Source organism: Triturus cristatus, chromosome 3_1, assembly GCF_964204655.1.
Source record: "Triturus cristatus chromosome 3_1, aTriCri1.1, whole genome shotgun sequence".
In the NCBI taxonomy this organism is placed as follows: domain Eukaryota; kingdom Metazoa; phylum Chordata; class Amphibia; order Caudata; family Salamandridae; genus Triturus; species Triturus cristatus.
In genome coordinates, this window is record NC_140583.1 from 602,371,716 (window position 1) to 602,384,564 (window position 12,849).

The 12,849-nt window shown below is 42.2% G+C and overlaps 1 protein-coding gene across 3 annotated transcripts in view; it reads right to left on the minus strand.

The window, feature by feature from the left end:
* The window catches only part of IGF1R (insulin like growth factor 1 receptor), a 900,683-nt gene that overhangs the window by 29,813 nt on the left and 858,021 nt on the right, over positions 1-12,849 (minus strand). For all 3 annotated transcript variants that reach the window (XM_085644514.1, XM_085644512.1, XM_085644513.1), the window contains exons 17-18: positions 9,381-9,610; positions 8,403-8,513 (exon numbers count right to left, since the gene is read on the minus strand). In XM_085644514.1, the coding sequence (XP_085500640.1) occupies positions 8,403-8,513; positions 9,381-9,610 (341 nt within the window). The remainder of the gene's footprint in view (positions 1-8,402; positions 8,514-9,380; positions 9,611-12,849) is intronic.

Consider the following 12,849-nt stretch of genomic DNA (forward strand, 5'->3'; position numbering starts at 1 on the left):
AGAAACCGTAACGGGGTTCAAAATAGATTTTATTTCAATACCCTTCCAATCACATCAACCCAGGGAGTTAATTTTGAATCAACAACAATACACCCTAGTAGACACGGAAGTGAGCCAGATGTTGTTAAAGAATGCTATTTGCAGGGTGTCAGACTCAAAACAGGGTTTCATGAGCACGATTTTCTTAGTGAAAAAGAAATACAAGGTTGGCGACCAGTTATAAACTTAAAAGACCCAAATTCTTTCCTAGTTTACAGACACTTCAAAATGGAGGGTATTCCCCTCCTAAGAGACATCCTATAAGAGAAGGACTGGCTTGTGCAAACTGGACCTAGAGGACGTCTTTTTCACAATTTCTATGCACAAAGACTCTCCGAGGTTTCTAAGATTCTCTTGGAAAGGTATAACATACCAATTTCAAAGCCTTCCTTTTGGACTCTCCTCAGCACCTTGGTGTTTCACCAAGATCTTAAGACCAGTAGTCGCAGCCTTAAGAAGAAAGGGTGTCCGTTTAAAAATCTACCTCGACGATATCCTCTTGATGTCACAAAACCAGGAAGACTTATTGAAATACATGAAAGTAGATCTCTTGGAGAGTTTGGGCTTCATCATAAATATGGAAAAATCTATTCTAACACCTTCTCAGAATTCTTGGGATTCCAGGTAGATACAACTACAAGCCAATTACAACTCCCTTCCAAGGAACTCTCCAAGATAAAGAAAGAGGTTTCTTACGCTATGTCCAAGAAGATAGTCAGCTTACGCGACTTAGCGAGAGTAGTTGGACTCCAATCCTCTTCTATTCAAGCAGTTTCACCAGGCCCATTATATTATAGAGCCTTACAAAGACTGAAATCCTTAGAGTTAAGGAAGGGCCTATGGTTTTCAGAAACACTCCCTCTTTCGGAGGAGGCCCGAGAAGATCTTCAATGGTGGTGGAACAACATAGACAGCTGGAATGGAAAGGCAATATTCGGGAACACCCCCGAGCGCACGGTGGAATCAGACGTGAGCAACCTAGGATGGGGTGCCAGGATAGGTATGTTAGAAACAGGTGGGAAGTGGTCCCGAGAAGAACTCCCTCTCCACATAAACTGTTTGGAGATATTAGCTTGCTTAAACGCTCTTATGAGTTTCAAATCCACCCTGAGGAACAGTGTTGTTCTGATCAAATTAGACAACTTCACAGCAGTTTCCTATATCAACCGCTTGGGGGTTGCAAGGTCAAAGATTCTTGCGGATCTAGCCAAAAGGATTTGGTTCTTCTGTTGGAACCAGAACATTATTTTAAAAGCAGATTTTATCCCTGGTCATCAGAATACAAGAGCCGACTGGAACTCAAGGTTCCTCAAAGACTCGAGCGATTGGAAATTGCTTCCATTTGTCTTCAGAAAGATCCAGAACCTGTGGGGTCCTTTTCAGGTAGACCTGTTTGCCAGCAGACTTACCTTTCAGATCAAAACTTATTACAGTTGGAGACCAGATGCCAACGCCCAAGCAGTGGATGCCCTAGCCCAGTCTTGGAACAATCTGAATTGTTATGCCTTTCCCCCCCTTTGCCCTAATTCAGAGAGTTCTCCTAAAAGTCGGAACAGAACAGTGCACACTAGTACTAGTTACTCCCTTTTGGAATACACAAGTTTGGTTCCCCGGAGCGATGGAACTAGCAATAGATGTTCCACGTTTTATCCCCGAGAACAGTGGTCTTCTTCAGGGACAGGGTGGAGAAGAACATCCTCTCCTCCTAGAAGGCAATTTGAACCTTCTTGCCTGGAAGATTTCAGGAAATCCAAGAGATACTCAGGCCTTTCACGAGAGGCTAAAGACCTTCTCTATGAGTCATGGGCACCATGAGCAAGGAGAAGATACATCGGAGTTTGGAAAAAAATGGTGTAGTTGGTGCCTGGAACGGAATCTGGATCCCGTGGAAGCTCCAATAGTGGATTTGGCAAACTTCCTTGCTGGTTTATTTAATTCAGGCCTATGCTATAGAACAATCAACTGTTATAGATCGAGCATATCTGCAGGACATTCCTTAATTAATGACTGTTCAATTGGTTCAGACCCTCTGATCCGTAAAGTAATGAAAGGAATTAGACTCAAACGTCCCCCAAAGACAAGGTATGATTCCTTATGGAATGTTAACCTCGTTTTTGATCTTTTCTCTAAATGGACAGATAATCTTTCCCTTTCAAGAAAGCAATTGACGGCTAAAATAGCAACCGTACTCTGTTTGATATCATTTAAAAGGGTTTCAGATGTTAAGGCTTTAGATATATCTAGTAGATTTTATTCCCCAGACGGGGTACATTTTGAAGTTTGGAAAAGAACTAAAACTATGAAGGAAAACATTTTTTATCCCCGATTCCCGGATTGCAAGAAATTATGGGTAGTTGACTGCATGAAATCTTATGATACTTTGATGCAAATACTTAGACCTATTGTTGAAAACCAACTCTTAATTTCATTTGTAAAACCTTTCAAAGCAGTTTCCACAGCTACCATTGCTAGATGGGTCAAGTTTATAATGTCAGAAGCAGTAATAGATTTATCTAAGTTTGGGGCTCACTCTTCTCGTGGAGCTATGGCCAGTTAAGTGTTCTGGGCTGGAGGTTCACTTACTGATATCTTAAAAGCTGCTGATTGGTCAAGTGTTTCCACTTTTTCACAATTTTACCTTAGACCTGTGGAACATGTGAGCAATTCAGCGTTAAAAAGCTTTAAACATGCATAATGGTAGCCTCCGGTCCAATTATCATACAGTGAGAATTTTGATTTCATTAAAGACAACGGAGGCTAACATTATACCACCCAGCAAACCCTGGTGGAAGTCTAACTATTTGTTTTTTCAGCATTTTATCAAATTTGCATTGGTTGTTGTGATCTAACCTTCTTTACAGGTTTCAGGTTAAGAAATTGTATGTATTTCACATTGAACTTTAACCCCTTACTTTTTTCTTTCCTTGTTTACAGACTTTTTAATCCGTTTGAAACAGAACTACCAATCTCATCGCCTATACATTTAAGATTGTCCGTTGCAGCTCTAAGAGGATGTTGACTTATTGCCATGGCGCTATATACTTTTGTTTGGAATTTTGTTATTCATTATGTAATGCATTCATGATGTAAAGGGCTGCATGTTGGGGCAGCAATAAAAGTATATTGCATAATGTTAGCCTTGGTTGTCTTCAATGAAATCAAGATTCTCTCTGTATGATAATTGGAGAATCGTCATTTTCAGTCAATATTACGCTATTTAGAGACAAGCAGGGGAACTTTGAGGCACTGCCAAATCATCACCTACGAATTTTCACTTTGCTTTAGAGTATTGCACCCAAAAGCAAATGTAAGGGGGTAAAATACTGGTGTCTTTCATGATAGCCCGACCTGCTCTGACTATTTCAAGAGCTGGTGAGGTAGCGCACGCTGCACCATGGAGCTAATTTGCGAGAAAAGCATCAACAAGACGTCTGGAGGTCCACAGTATAAACTGATCCACTGACACAGCTGATTCTGTAGACTTGCTCAAGCACTGCTGTTCAGGAGCTGCAAGGTGAAGATCAAAAAGTGGCGTCTGGGAAATCACGTAGGCTTGAGCGGGTGGAATTTTGTACCCATCAATTGACGTCAACTGGAGTGACGGTCAATGGCCTGTTTCACACATGGTGTTCTATATCACTTGAGAACTGTACTGAGGAATATAGATTGCAGTGGAGGCTGCTACGGAACAGGGTTTGTGGGGTGGGGGGGTCGAAGAAATAAAAAAAGATCCAAGGGTTTCACAAAGTGCCTTGCTGTAGATGGATCTCACTTGAGAAGACAAGGAATACATGTCTACCTTTACTTAGATGATTGGCTACGTGGTTTATTCGGTCTGTTAGAAAGTCCTAAAGTAGAGTCAAAGCTGCGCCTCTTATTCCTAACTCCATTAAGTGGTTGAACAGAATGATGTGCTTGACCGTATCAAAAGCCGCGGAGAGATCGAGTAATATTAGGACGGCTTGGCCTCCATTATCCATGATCTCTCCGAGTTCTTCTGATGCAGTGAGCAAGGCTGTTTCTGTACTGTGCGCCCTTCTGATCCAGCACATTATTACTGTCAATACATGCCGTAAGTTTGTTATTCAGGGCTTTTTCTAGTAGTTTAGCTTAGAAAGGAAGTCTGCTCTTTGTTTAGGGGCGAGTATCTAGCCAGAATTATGTGTGATGTTAGGGAGTTGTTCATTGGAGACCTGGGTTCTGTGTGATGTGTAAAGTAACTTTACTTTGAAAGAAGCTTGCAAGAGTATCACAGGAGGTCCTATTTGCCATGGCATCTTTTTTTGCGAGCATTTTTGATAATTTTGTTACCCTACTGAAAAGATCTTTGGGCGAATTTTTGGCTTGGTGAATTTTCTCAGTGAAGTGTTTTATTTTCTCTCTTTGGTTGAGAGTTTTGTATTCAGAAATGGATTTTTTTGTAGATCTCCCTGTCACGAGGATCATACTTGGATCTCCATGCTCGCTCTAGTTTCCTACATAATCGTTCCAGAGTTAACTGCTGCAGTACCACCTCTGAACCCTGATTTTCCGAGTGCCTCAGGCACTCAGAAAACCAGGGTTCAGAGGTGGTACTGCAACGGTTATTTAGCACTTTTTCAGGTGCCAAGATATCCATGGCCTTTTTTACCCAGGTTGTGTAGCTGTTTCAACATCTTGATTAGGATCTACACTTATTATAAGTAACGTGTTTTGCAAGGTCTTTTCTAGTTCTGCTGTGTTAATTTTCCCCCATGCTCTTAATTTTTGGGTCCCTAAAGGTGTTGCCAAAGCTGCTTTTTGCGGGTGTGGTGGCCGATTGAAAAAAACACATTATTATGGTCTGACCATAACAAGGGAAGAGTATTTGTTACTTCCAGATGCGAATTGTTTGTAAAAAAATCCCATATAGTGTGTGACCCGCTGTGTGAGAGGGGCCCTCAATTTTCTGGTCCAGACCTAGGGCATCCATGAGCTCTACCAGTTGGATGGTATCACTGTCCTTTGTGTTTTCAAGATGGAAGTTAAAGTCGACCAATACTAGATAATCCAAGCTGGTAACACTGTGCTCTATCAATGTGCTTACGTTAGAAAGAAATGTTTCCTTTGGCCCCGCGGGGCGAAAAAATAATGTTCCATTCAGTGAGTAGTTTTTGGTTAATTCAATTTGAAAGGAAACTTTTTTGTAATTTGCGACATTCGTGCCTGAAGTATGTTGTTTTTACCATTTAGTCCCTGCAAACAATGGCTAATCCCCCTCCTCTCTTTAACTTCCTGTCGGCGTGCACCATATTGTAACCTGAGGGAATAGCTTCAATTAGATCTGGGCCTAAAGCTTTGTCTCCCCATGTTTCTGTAATAAATATTATATCTGTTTTGTAAGTATCAGCATAGAGCACAAATTCAAGTTTGTGCTTTACTAAGACCTCGTGTTTATTGAAGAACATTTAAAAAGCTTGCCTTTCTGCGGGCCTTCTATTGTCTTGTGTTCCCTTCTTTTATAAATGCTGATTGGCAGATTGTTAATTGAAACATTCACTATGAATTTTTGAGTGATCCCCTCCTTGTTTGCTGAGTGTGCTCTTGGACTCTGTCCTAGTGCAATGTGAGCTGTTTGGTAGCGTTTCTAGATTGTCTGGTTCTTTTGCAAACTGGAAAGGCTTTGCCTTGATCGAGTTCAGTCTTGGTGCCATGAACATATTTTCTCTTTGTAGCATTGGTGAGAACGTAGTCAAGTTTAAGGAGAACTACAATCTCTGAAGTGTCTGTATGACAGTTTTATGCTCTCCAGCTACTGTTTGAATGAACCTGCCTTTACTAGCCAATCATCTAAGTAAAGGTAGATATGTATTCCCTGTCTTCTCAAGTGAGATCCATCTACAGCAAGGCACTTTGTGAAACCCTTAGTGCAGACTTTATTCCAAAGAGTAGAACCCTGATCTGGTAACGCACCTTGTCCACAACCACCCTCATGGACTTCTTGTGTTTGTTGTCCATTGGCACATGAAGGTAGGCGTCCTCGGGATCAATTGTTTCCGTATAGTCTGCCTTCTCCAAGCACAGGAGGACCTGGGCAGAGTAACCATTTTGAACATTTGCTATTTTAAATTTGTTTGAGGCACACAAGTCCAAAATGGGTCTGAGGGTGTTGTATGGCTTTGATACTATGAAGCAAAAAGAGCAGACTGCTTAGGTTTCCTGTCCTTTAGGGACCCTTTCTCTTACATGTTTACTTAGGGGGCTATTGACCTCTTGCTGTAGTCTTAGTGCAGTACCTTGCTTTTGGCCTCATGTTTGGTGGAGATCTTAAAAGTTCTATTAATACAATATCCATAGTGCATTATGTTTAGAGTTCATATATTGGAGGTAATCTTTTTCCACTCTTTGAGGAAACCTCTGATTCTGCCCCGTAAAGGATTTAAATGTGGGGAGAGGCCCTGCTTCTTGCAAAGGGACACCTCTTTGTCCATCTCTGCCCTGAAAGGGTTACCTTGCTGTGCTGGGGTATTGCCACTGAGCTGGCTTGAAGCTATCTGGCTGTGAGCCTCCCCTTATTATTGGTCGTCTTCTTTGTGCTGAACCTTATCAGAAAGGTTCCCGGAATTGGAGAGCTCCCATGACTTTGGCAGTATTGCTGTCCTGTTTCATTTTCTACAGCAAGTTAAGTCGCTCTCTGCCAGATTAAACAGATTTTCACCAATTAATAGAATATTAAGCAATGCTGCTGGTACCTCTGAGATACCTAGCTATGTAGATTTTCTTAAGGTGGTGCCCTCACACAACTGCCTGCTTGCCGTATCTGGCACAATTAGTCTTGACTCGAGACATGTATTTGAGATAGCCTTGCCTTCCTTGATGAACCTTGCTCTGGTCTGGTATTGTTCTGGGAGATACTGAATCAACGACCTAATTTCCTCCCACTGCTGGATATCATATCTATTAAGGAGGGCATTAACGTTATGATGCACCTTTGGGTGGCTGTCAACCTCTTCATCTGTCAATCTGTCATCTCCATTTTTTGCTCTCTCTGTTCAGTGGGGCCCCATGGTATTGGGAGCACTGGCCCTCTTGTCTGCAGTGGCCACAATAATGGAGGCTGCCCCTCACACTGCCTCTGATGTGTCAATTGAGGAATGCTTGCATTCTTCCCCACCCTTGATGTCACAGCTTTTGCGTCCCAGGGTCCTTCAAAGGCCTCTCTTTTTTGATCCAGGACATTCTGCAAGATGTGGTGGAACTGGTTGTTCTTATGTGTTGGTATAAGGGTTTCCAGTAGGAAACACAAATGTGTCTTTTCCTTCTTTAGCAGCACCCCATATTGTCTTATTGTCTGCAACCCTTTTGACCAGGCACTGCACAATGCAATGTGTCCACCCATTTTTCGGGGGAGTCATTTTCTATGTTCAGCCATCCTTTTCAACTCTGGGCCATGTAGGAACTGTCCATATCTGTTTGTAGAAGAGTTCTTCCTCTTGGGCATCAGGTGTCACTGGAGGCTTTAGCTCCACCAGTTCCACATCTGGCCCCTTTCCCTCCTGGGGCAATAGCGGGATTGAGTATCCTGTGAGGGAATGGTCATTTCCCAGAATCAATCCGGCAAGAGGCCATCAGAAATCAAAACATGCTGCTTTCCTACAATTGTACTAAAAACATCAAGAGGCAGATTACATCAATGGACATTGGAGGACCACTGCAAGTATGGAACACTCCAAGGATGGAATTCTGCACTTCATACTCTAATGCTCTATTATCTATTCTACACATTTACAGCTGCTAAATCAAACTGCACCAACAATAAAAAGTAAAAGTGTCCATTTTACCAAAGTACAAACATTTTGTTTGCAATTTGTTAAAAGAGACATACTTCGATCTGCACAATGCACTTTGTAATCCAGTCACAAATGCATTTCAGCAGCTCTAGTGCTGTAAGATCGAGTGCAGACGTGTAACAGACAGCTAGGCAGTCTCTCAAGCACAAACAGCCAAAGGGCAGCCCATGTGAAATTCCTTCAATGGAATATAACATGCCAGAGGACTGTTTGGAGTGTTCCAATGGAAGGAAAGAAAGTGTGAATATTGAAAAGAAAAAGTGTACAGGAACTTGTGACAACATGAATAATATGTTCCACTGATCAAGACTGTAAGATCTGATTTTGTTATGTTACTGAGATGGCAAGAGAACATCTATTCAAATATAAGTTGTCCAGCAATGATAAGGGTTTACTTGTGCAGCATGGGCCAAAAACGCCAGTCAAATTACTCAAATTTCGGGCCCACATGTTTCTTTAGGCCACACAAGTCTCCAACCACTTAGTACTAACTGAATCAAATCAAAAAACTGCTTTTTTTTTCTTTGACAGACATGATATTTTCCCATAACTAACCTCAGCATCGGTCCGTAAAGATCGAAGATAACTTTTGAGATCACCACGGGTCATCAGCTCCATGATAACTAGGGTTGGTTGGCCCTGGGATACAACGCCAAGAAGGCGTACCTAGACAAGGGACAAATTGAAAAACTGACAACATGAACAATGTGGGAACATCTCAGAAGAAATGCATGCAAGGCTGACAATCATAAATATCAAGATTCTTTTAATTTGGTCTTGACAAATATTATCAAATGTTACAATGAAAAGACACATCGAAGACCAGGCGCCATGTGTGTATAAGAAGATTTGCTTATTGAAAAACCTGGGATGTATCAAAAGGGATTTTCTACAAATCCAAATTCTTTAATATTCTTCATTGTACAGATGAATGAAATGGTTAATGAACTTCCACCCACCTTTAGAGCTCTGAACCTCACTTGTCACCCATGCCTCTCTAATTATCTGGGGCATTTGTCACATTGTCCTCATTCACCTTTAACTTGGGTACCACAAGCCAAGCAGAAAGGTAGCAAACACAAAGGAAAACTGCAAAAAGCTCTGGACAATTGTAAACATTTAATGTTTCCTTCTTTAAATTGAAAATACACAAAACAATTGTTAGCAATACAAGGTTCAAGAAGATAATATTCTATAACCAACACATTTAATACCCCGGTACCTTTTAAAACTAAGGAAAATATGTGTTTTTTGTTGAAGTTGTGGATTGTGGAAGCAAGCGAATTGGGTGCTGAATTCTGCATTCCATTTTCTATGTCTGATCAATGACATGCATAGTTTCCCTTAACAGCACTTAGCTCACAATGTGTAGGGCAGCTTCAAACATTCATTATAACACACTGGTTGTTGCTTTTCCCATCCCAGCAATGACAGTTATTTTAAATGCCTATGATAATAAAAAAAACATGCTTTGTGCCTGGAGGATTACCATGAAAGCATCACCTTTCAATAAGACACTATTCTTCAACTCACCACATGATGACAGTTGAATTCCTTCATCACCGAGGCCTCGTTCAGAAACTCTATCCTCTCACGCATGCTTGCAGACTCATTAACTGTTTTGATGGCCACCCTCGTTTCAGGTTCATCCTTCACAACACCCTTGGCAATTCCTTCGTAAACCATTCCAAAGGAGCCTTGGCCAAGTTCCCGATTCATAGTTATTTTCTCCCGAGCGACTTCCCACTCATCAGGAACATACACTGAAAAATAACAGAAAAGAGAAACTTATTGCATAATATTTAAAAACAGCTTGAGTTGTCCCTTCCATGATATGGGAGCAGTGATGAATGTATGCATGTGCCGAGTGCACTGTTTAAGAACACGTAATACATCAGTTTTTAATTAATTCCATTGAAAGACTTCCACTCAGAACGCACATCTTTCAAGAACCCTTAGAAGTCACAGATTCATGTAAACAAAATCCAAACCACAAGCAGGACAAAGAGAAATAGGTTTGCAAAAGTATATGGCAAACAGTCAACACAAATCTTACGAAAACATACAAGGTAATTATTCTGCATATTAAATGCACAGGTTTCTGCGCACCCTCTCCCTTTTATAAAACAAGTTAATCAGGAGTAACCTCATGATTTCCTGTGAGCTAATAAGCAACTTATCTGGGCTTTTGATTAAACTGAAATAACCCATACTGAGCGCACTTCAGTATATTATAAGGAAAACATTTCTCAACTAGAACACTCAGTTTACAGATTGTAGTGATGTAGTTCTCACATCTCCTGCTGGGCTTTGACCATTACAAACGTTTTCTGTGAAGCCTATGCTTCAGTTTAATGCTTGTGATGTGTTATCCTTAGATTATAAAGAAGCTGTCTCTGTGTGCTGCTGCTAGCTGTTGAGTGACTCTTGAAGAAATGTCTAATAGTTGCTACTTTACCATCTTAGGAAAGTGGGGGAGTTGTACAATGATACAAGCTGCAAACTAAGTGTTACTGGTAAGTGACATTTTGTGTTTGCATTTGTTATTGAAGATCGCATATTGTGCATTGACTGTAAAGCTATACTCCTAAAAATCTGAAGTAGTGGTTAAGTGGGAAGCATCTGTAGAGGCTTTAATATAGTTTGACAACCCTGTTCTTCCTTTCCTACCTGACTGTTCACATAGTTATGCTTTGTAAATGCGTGGCAAGAAGATCTGACAGCTTCACAAATTTCTGCTAATGCAACATTCCCTATAAAAGCCATAGCTTCTCCTTTTTACAAGTGGACTGAGCATGATAAGAACTAACAACCGCAGCTACCCTATTAGCTTTATATGAACCTAGTGTGCTGCAAGAAAAGGCAACATTAGTTTGCATAATTTAGATACTTTTTTTTTTGTTTCAATCTTTTTATTCAAGTTTTTATGCATTCGGTGTACAACATTTTCAATGAAGAATAGCGAGATTGTAATCACATTTACAGCCAAAGTAATGCTTTTAAGTGACATCTCAGAGTTGATGCATACAACTTTCACCAAGTACAGAGGGTAGTGCAGTCAACTGATCACAAATGGCAAATTGCACGTGTCTAACAAAGTTAGAAAGCTTAAGTATCAAGTGGTTCATGTGAATACCATGAGGGGTCAGATGCCCATACCTTTGCAATAGAGGAGAAAAGATTCCATTATATGAGAAGAAAACAGTAGGAACAATAGGAGCCTGTAACTTCAGATCCCGTCGCGTACCCCCTCACCCAACTCACACTGACCAATAAAGTATCTAACTACGCCAGTAAATATGGAAGCGGAAATACAATCTCCGTTTTCCTATAGGCTGGGGCCGCTCCCATCATTCTCCTGGTCGGGAGTCTGGAGATCTGTCAGTATGGTGTCCCAGTTGGAGGCTATAGGATATTTGCGCTACTCCAGGGCATCCTGCCTGTGCAACGGCACACTTTCTGCCCGCGCCCACCAAGAAAGGAAGGCACCCAGGCCTCAAGTGAAGGAGGCTTGGCCGACTTGGACTCAAGGGTGATTAGGAGTTTTGTGTCATGAAGCCCAAATTGAGGGACCTGGAGGAACAGACCCATTATGCATGTTTCCCATTTATGTAATGCTGGGTGCTCCGCGCAAGACGATAGCCGGGTCGTGATACACTGCCAGTAAGTTTGAAGAGAGGGGCAAGACCACAGCATATGGAGAAGGTCTGCATCTACCAGCCCACATCAGAGGCAGGCAGCATCCACACGGTAGAAACAGCTGTTGATTTTGGCAGGGGTGAGGCAGGCCTTGTGTACAATATAAAACTTTTATCAGGAGGAATCTCGTATTGCGCAGTGTATTAGTGGGGGTTCCGAGAACTACAACCCATTCCCAGTCTGCGCAGGGGTGGGTAACTTCGCCCTCCCAGCTGGCACACAGGGCTGCATGTGAAGGTGCACTGTGAGTTTGCAGTGATTCAGCCAGCCAGTATATTAAATGCCTACCCGGTCCCATAACCTGCAGATATTGCACTATTAAGTGGGTTGATGGCTCATTAGTTAAGTCACCCCAAACATGAGTCAATGTCACCAGAAGGGAGTTGTATAAAAGCGCTGTCCTGGTGGTAGTTTGGAATCACCCATAAGTGTCTTGTAGGAGGTGAGGGCACCATCACAGTAGAGATCTCCCAGAGTATGTGTTCCTACAGCATTCCAAGTAATGAGCTCCACGGAGGAAGGGTGGCGTTTCTAGGTATGCCTAGCAGAGTTAGCGCTGGGTCACTGAACGTGTAAGGTAGAGGCTCCGTCGGTAGCAGCGGTGTGCCACTGAATTCAAGATAGCCTGGCTGATGAGGGGTGATACCCTGGGACAGGTTCCAGGATGCTTGTTTCCGGTTCAGGAAGGACCCAGCTTGGTAGTTCAGGCTGGACTGTTTCCAGGAGGAGCAGGGTCAAGACTGATTTGCATATGGCTGGGTCGAAGCTGGGGTGGCGTCGTGAGCAAAATAATGATGGTTATAACCCAGATCACTTGGCTGGGGGATGAAAGTATGATTTATTCAGCATTCCGTCCATCATTTGTTGCTGCAGAATATAATAATTGCACAAGGCGCAAGAAACGGGATCCGATGCCAGAATGTCGCAGTGCCTCAAACATAAAGGGCCACTCTAAAGAGTTAAAGGCCTTTTCGAGGTCCAACACAAGGCATCCTGCTTGGGGGCCAATGCTGTGTTGAATATGTCATGACACGGAAGAAATGCCTAAGATTCAAGGAAGTGTAACACAATGGTATAAATTTGTTTTGGTCTGAGTGGACTAGTTTTGGGACCAGAGGTGCTAATCGGTTAGCGAGGATTTTAGCAAGGACCAGTCCTTATTAAGCAATGACAGAGGCCCACACAATCCCAGCTCCATGGGATCCTTGTCAGGGTTGGGGAGGGAGACAAGTAGTGCCTCCCGCTGAGAGGAAGATAAGGTAGAAGCAGAGAGGGCCTCCTCATACAAGAGTTTTAGCTGGGG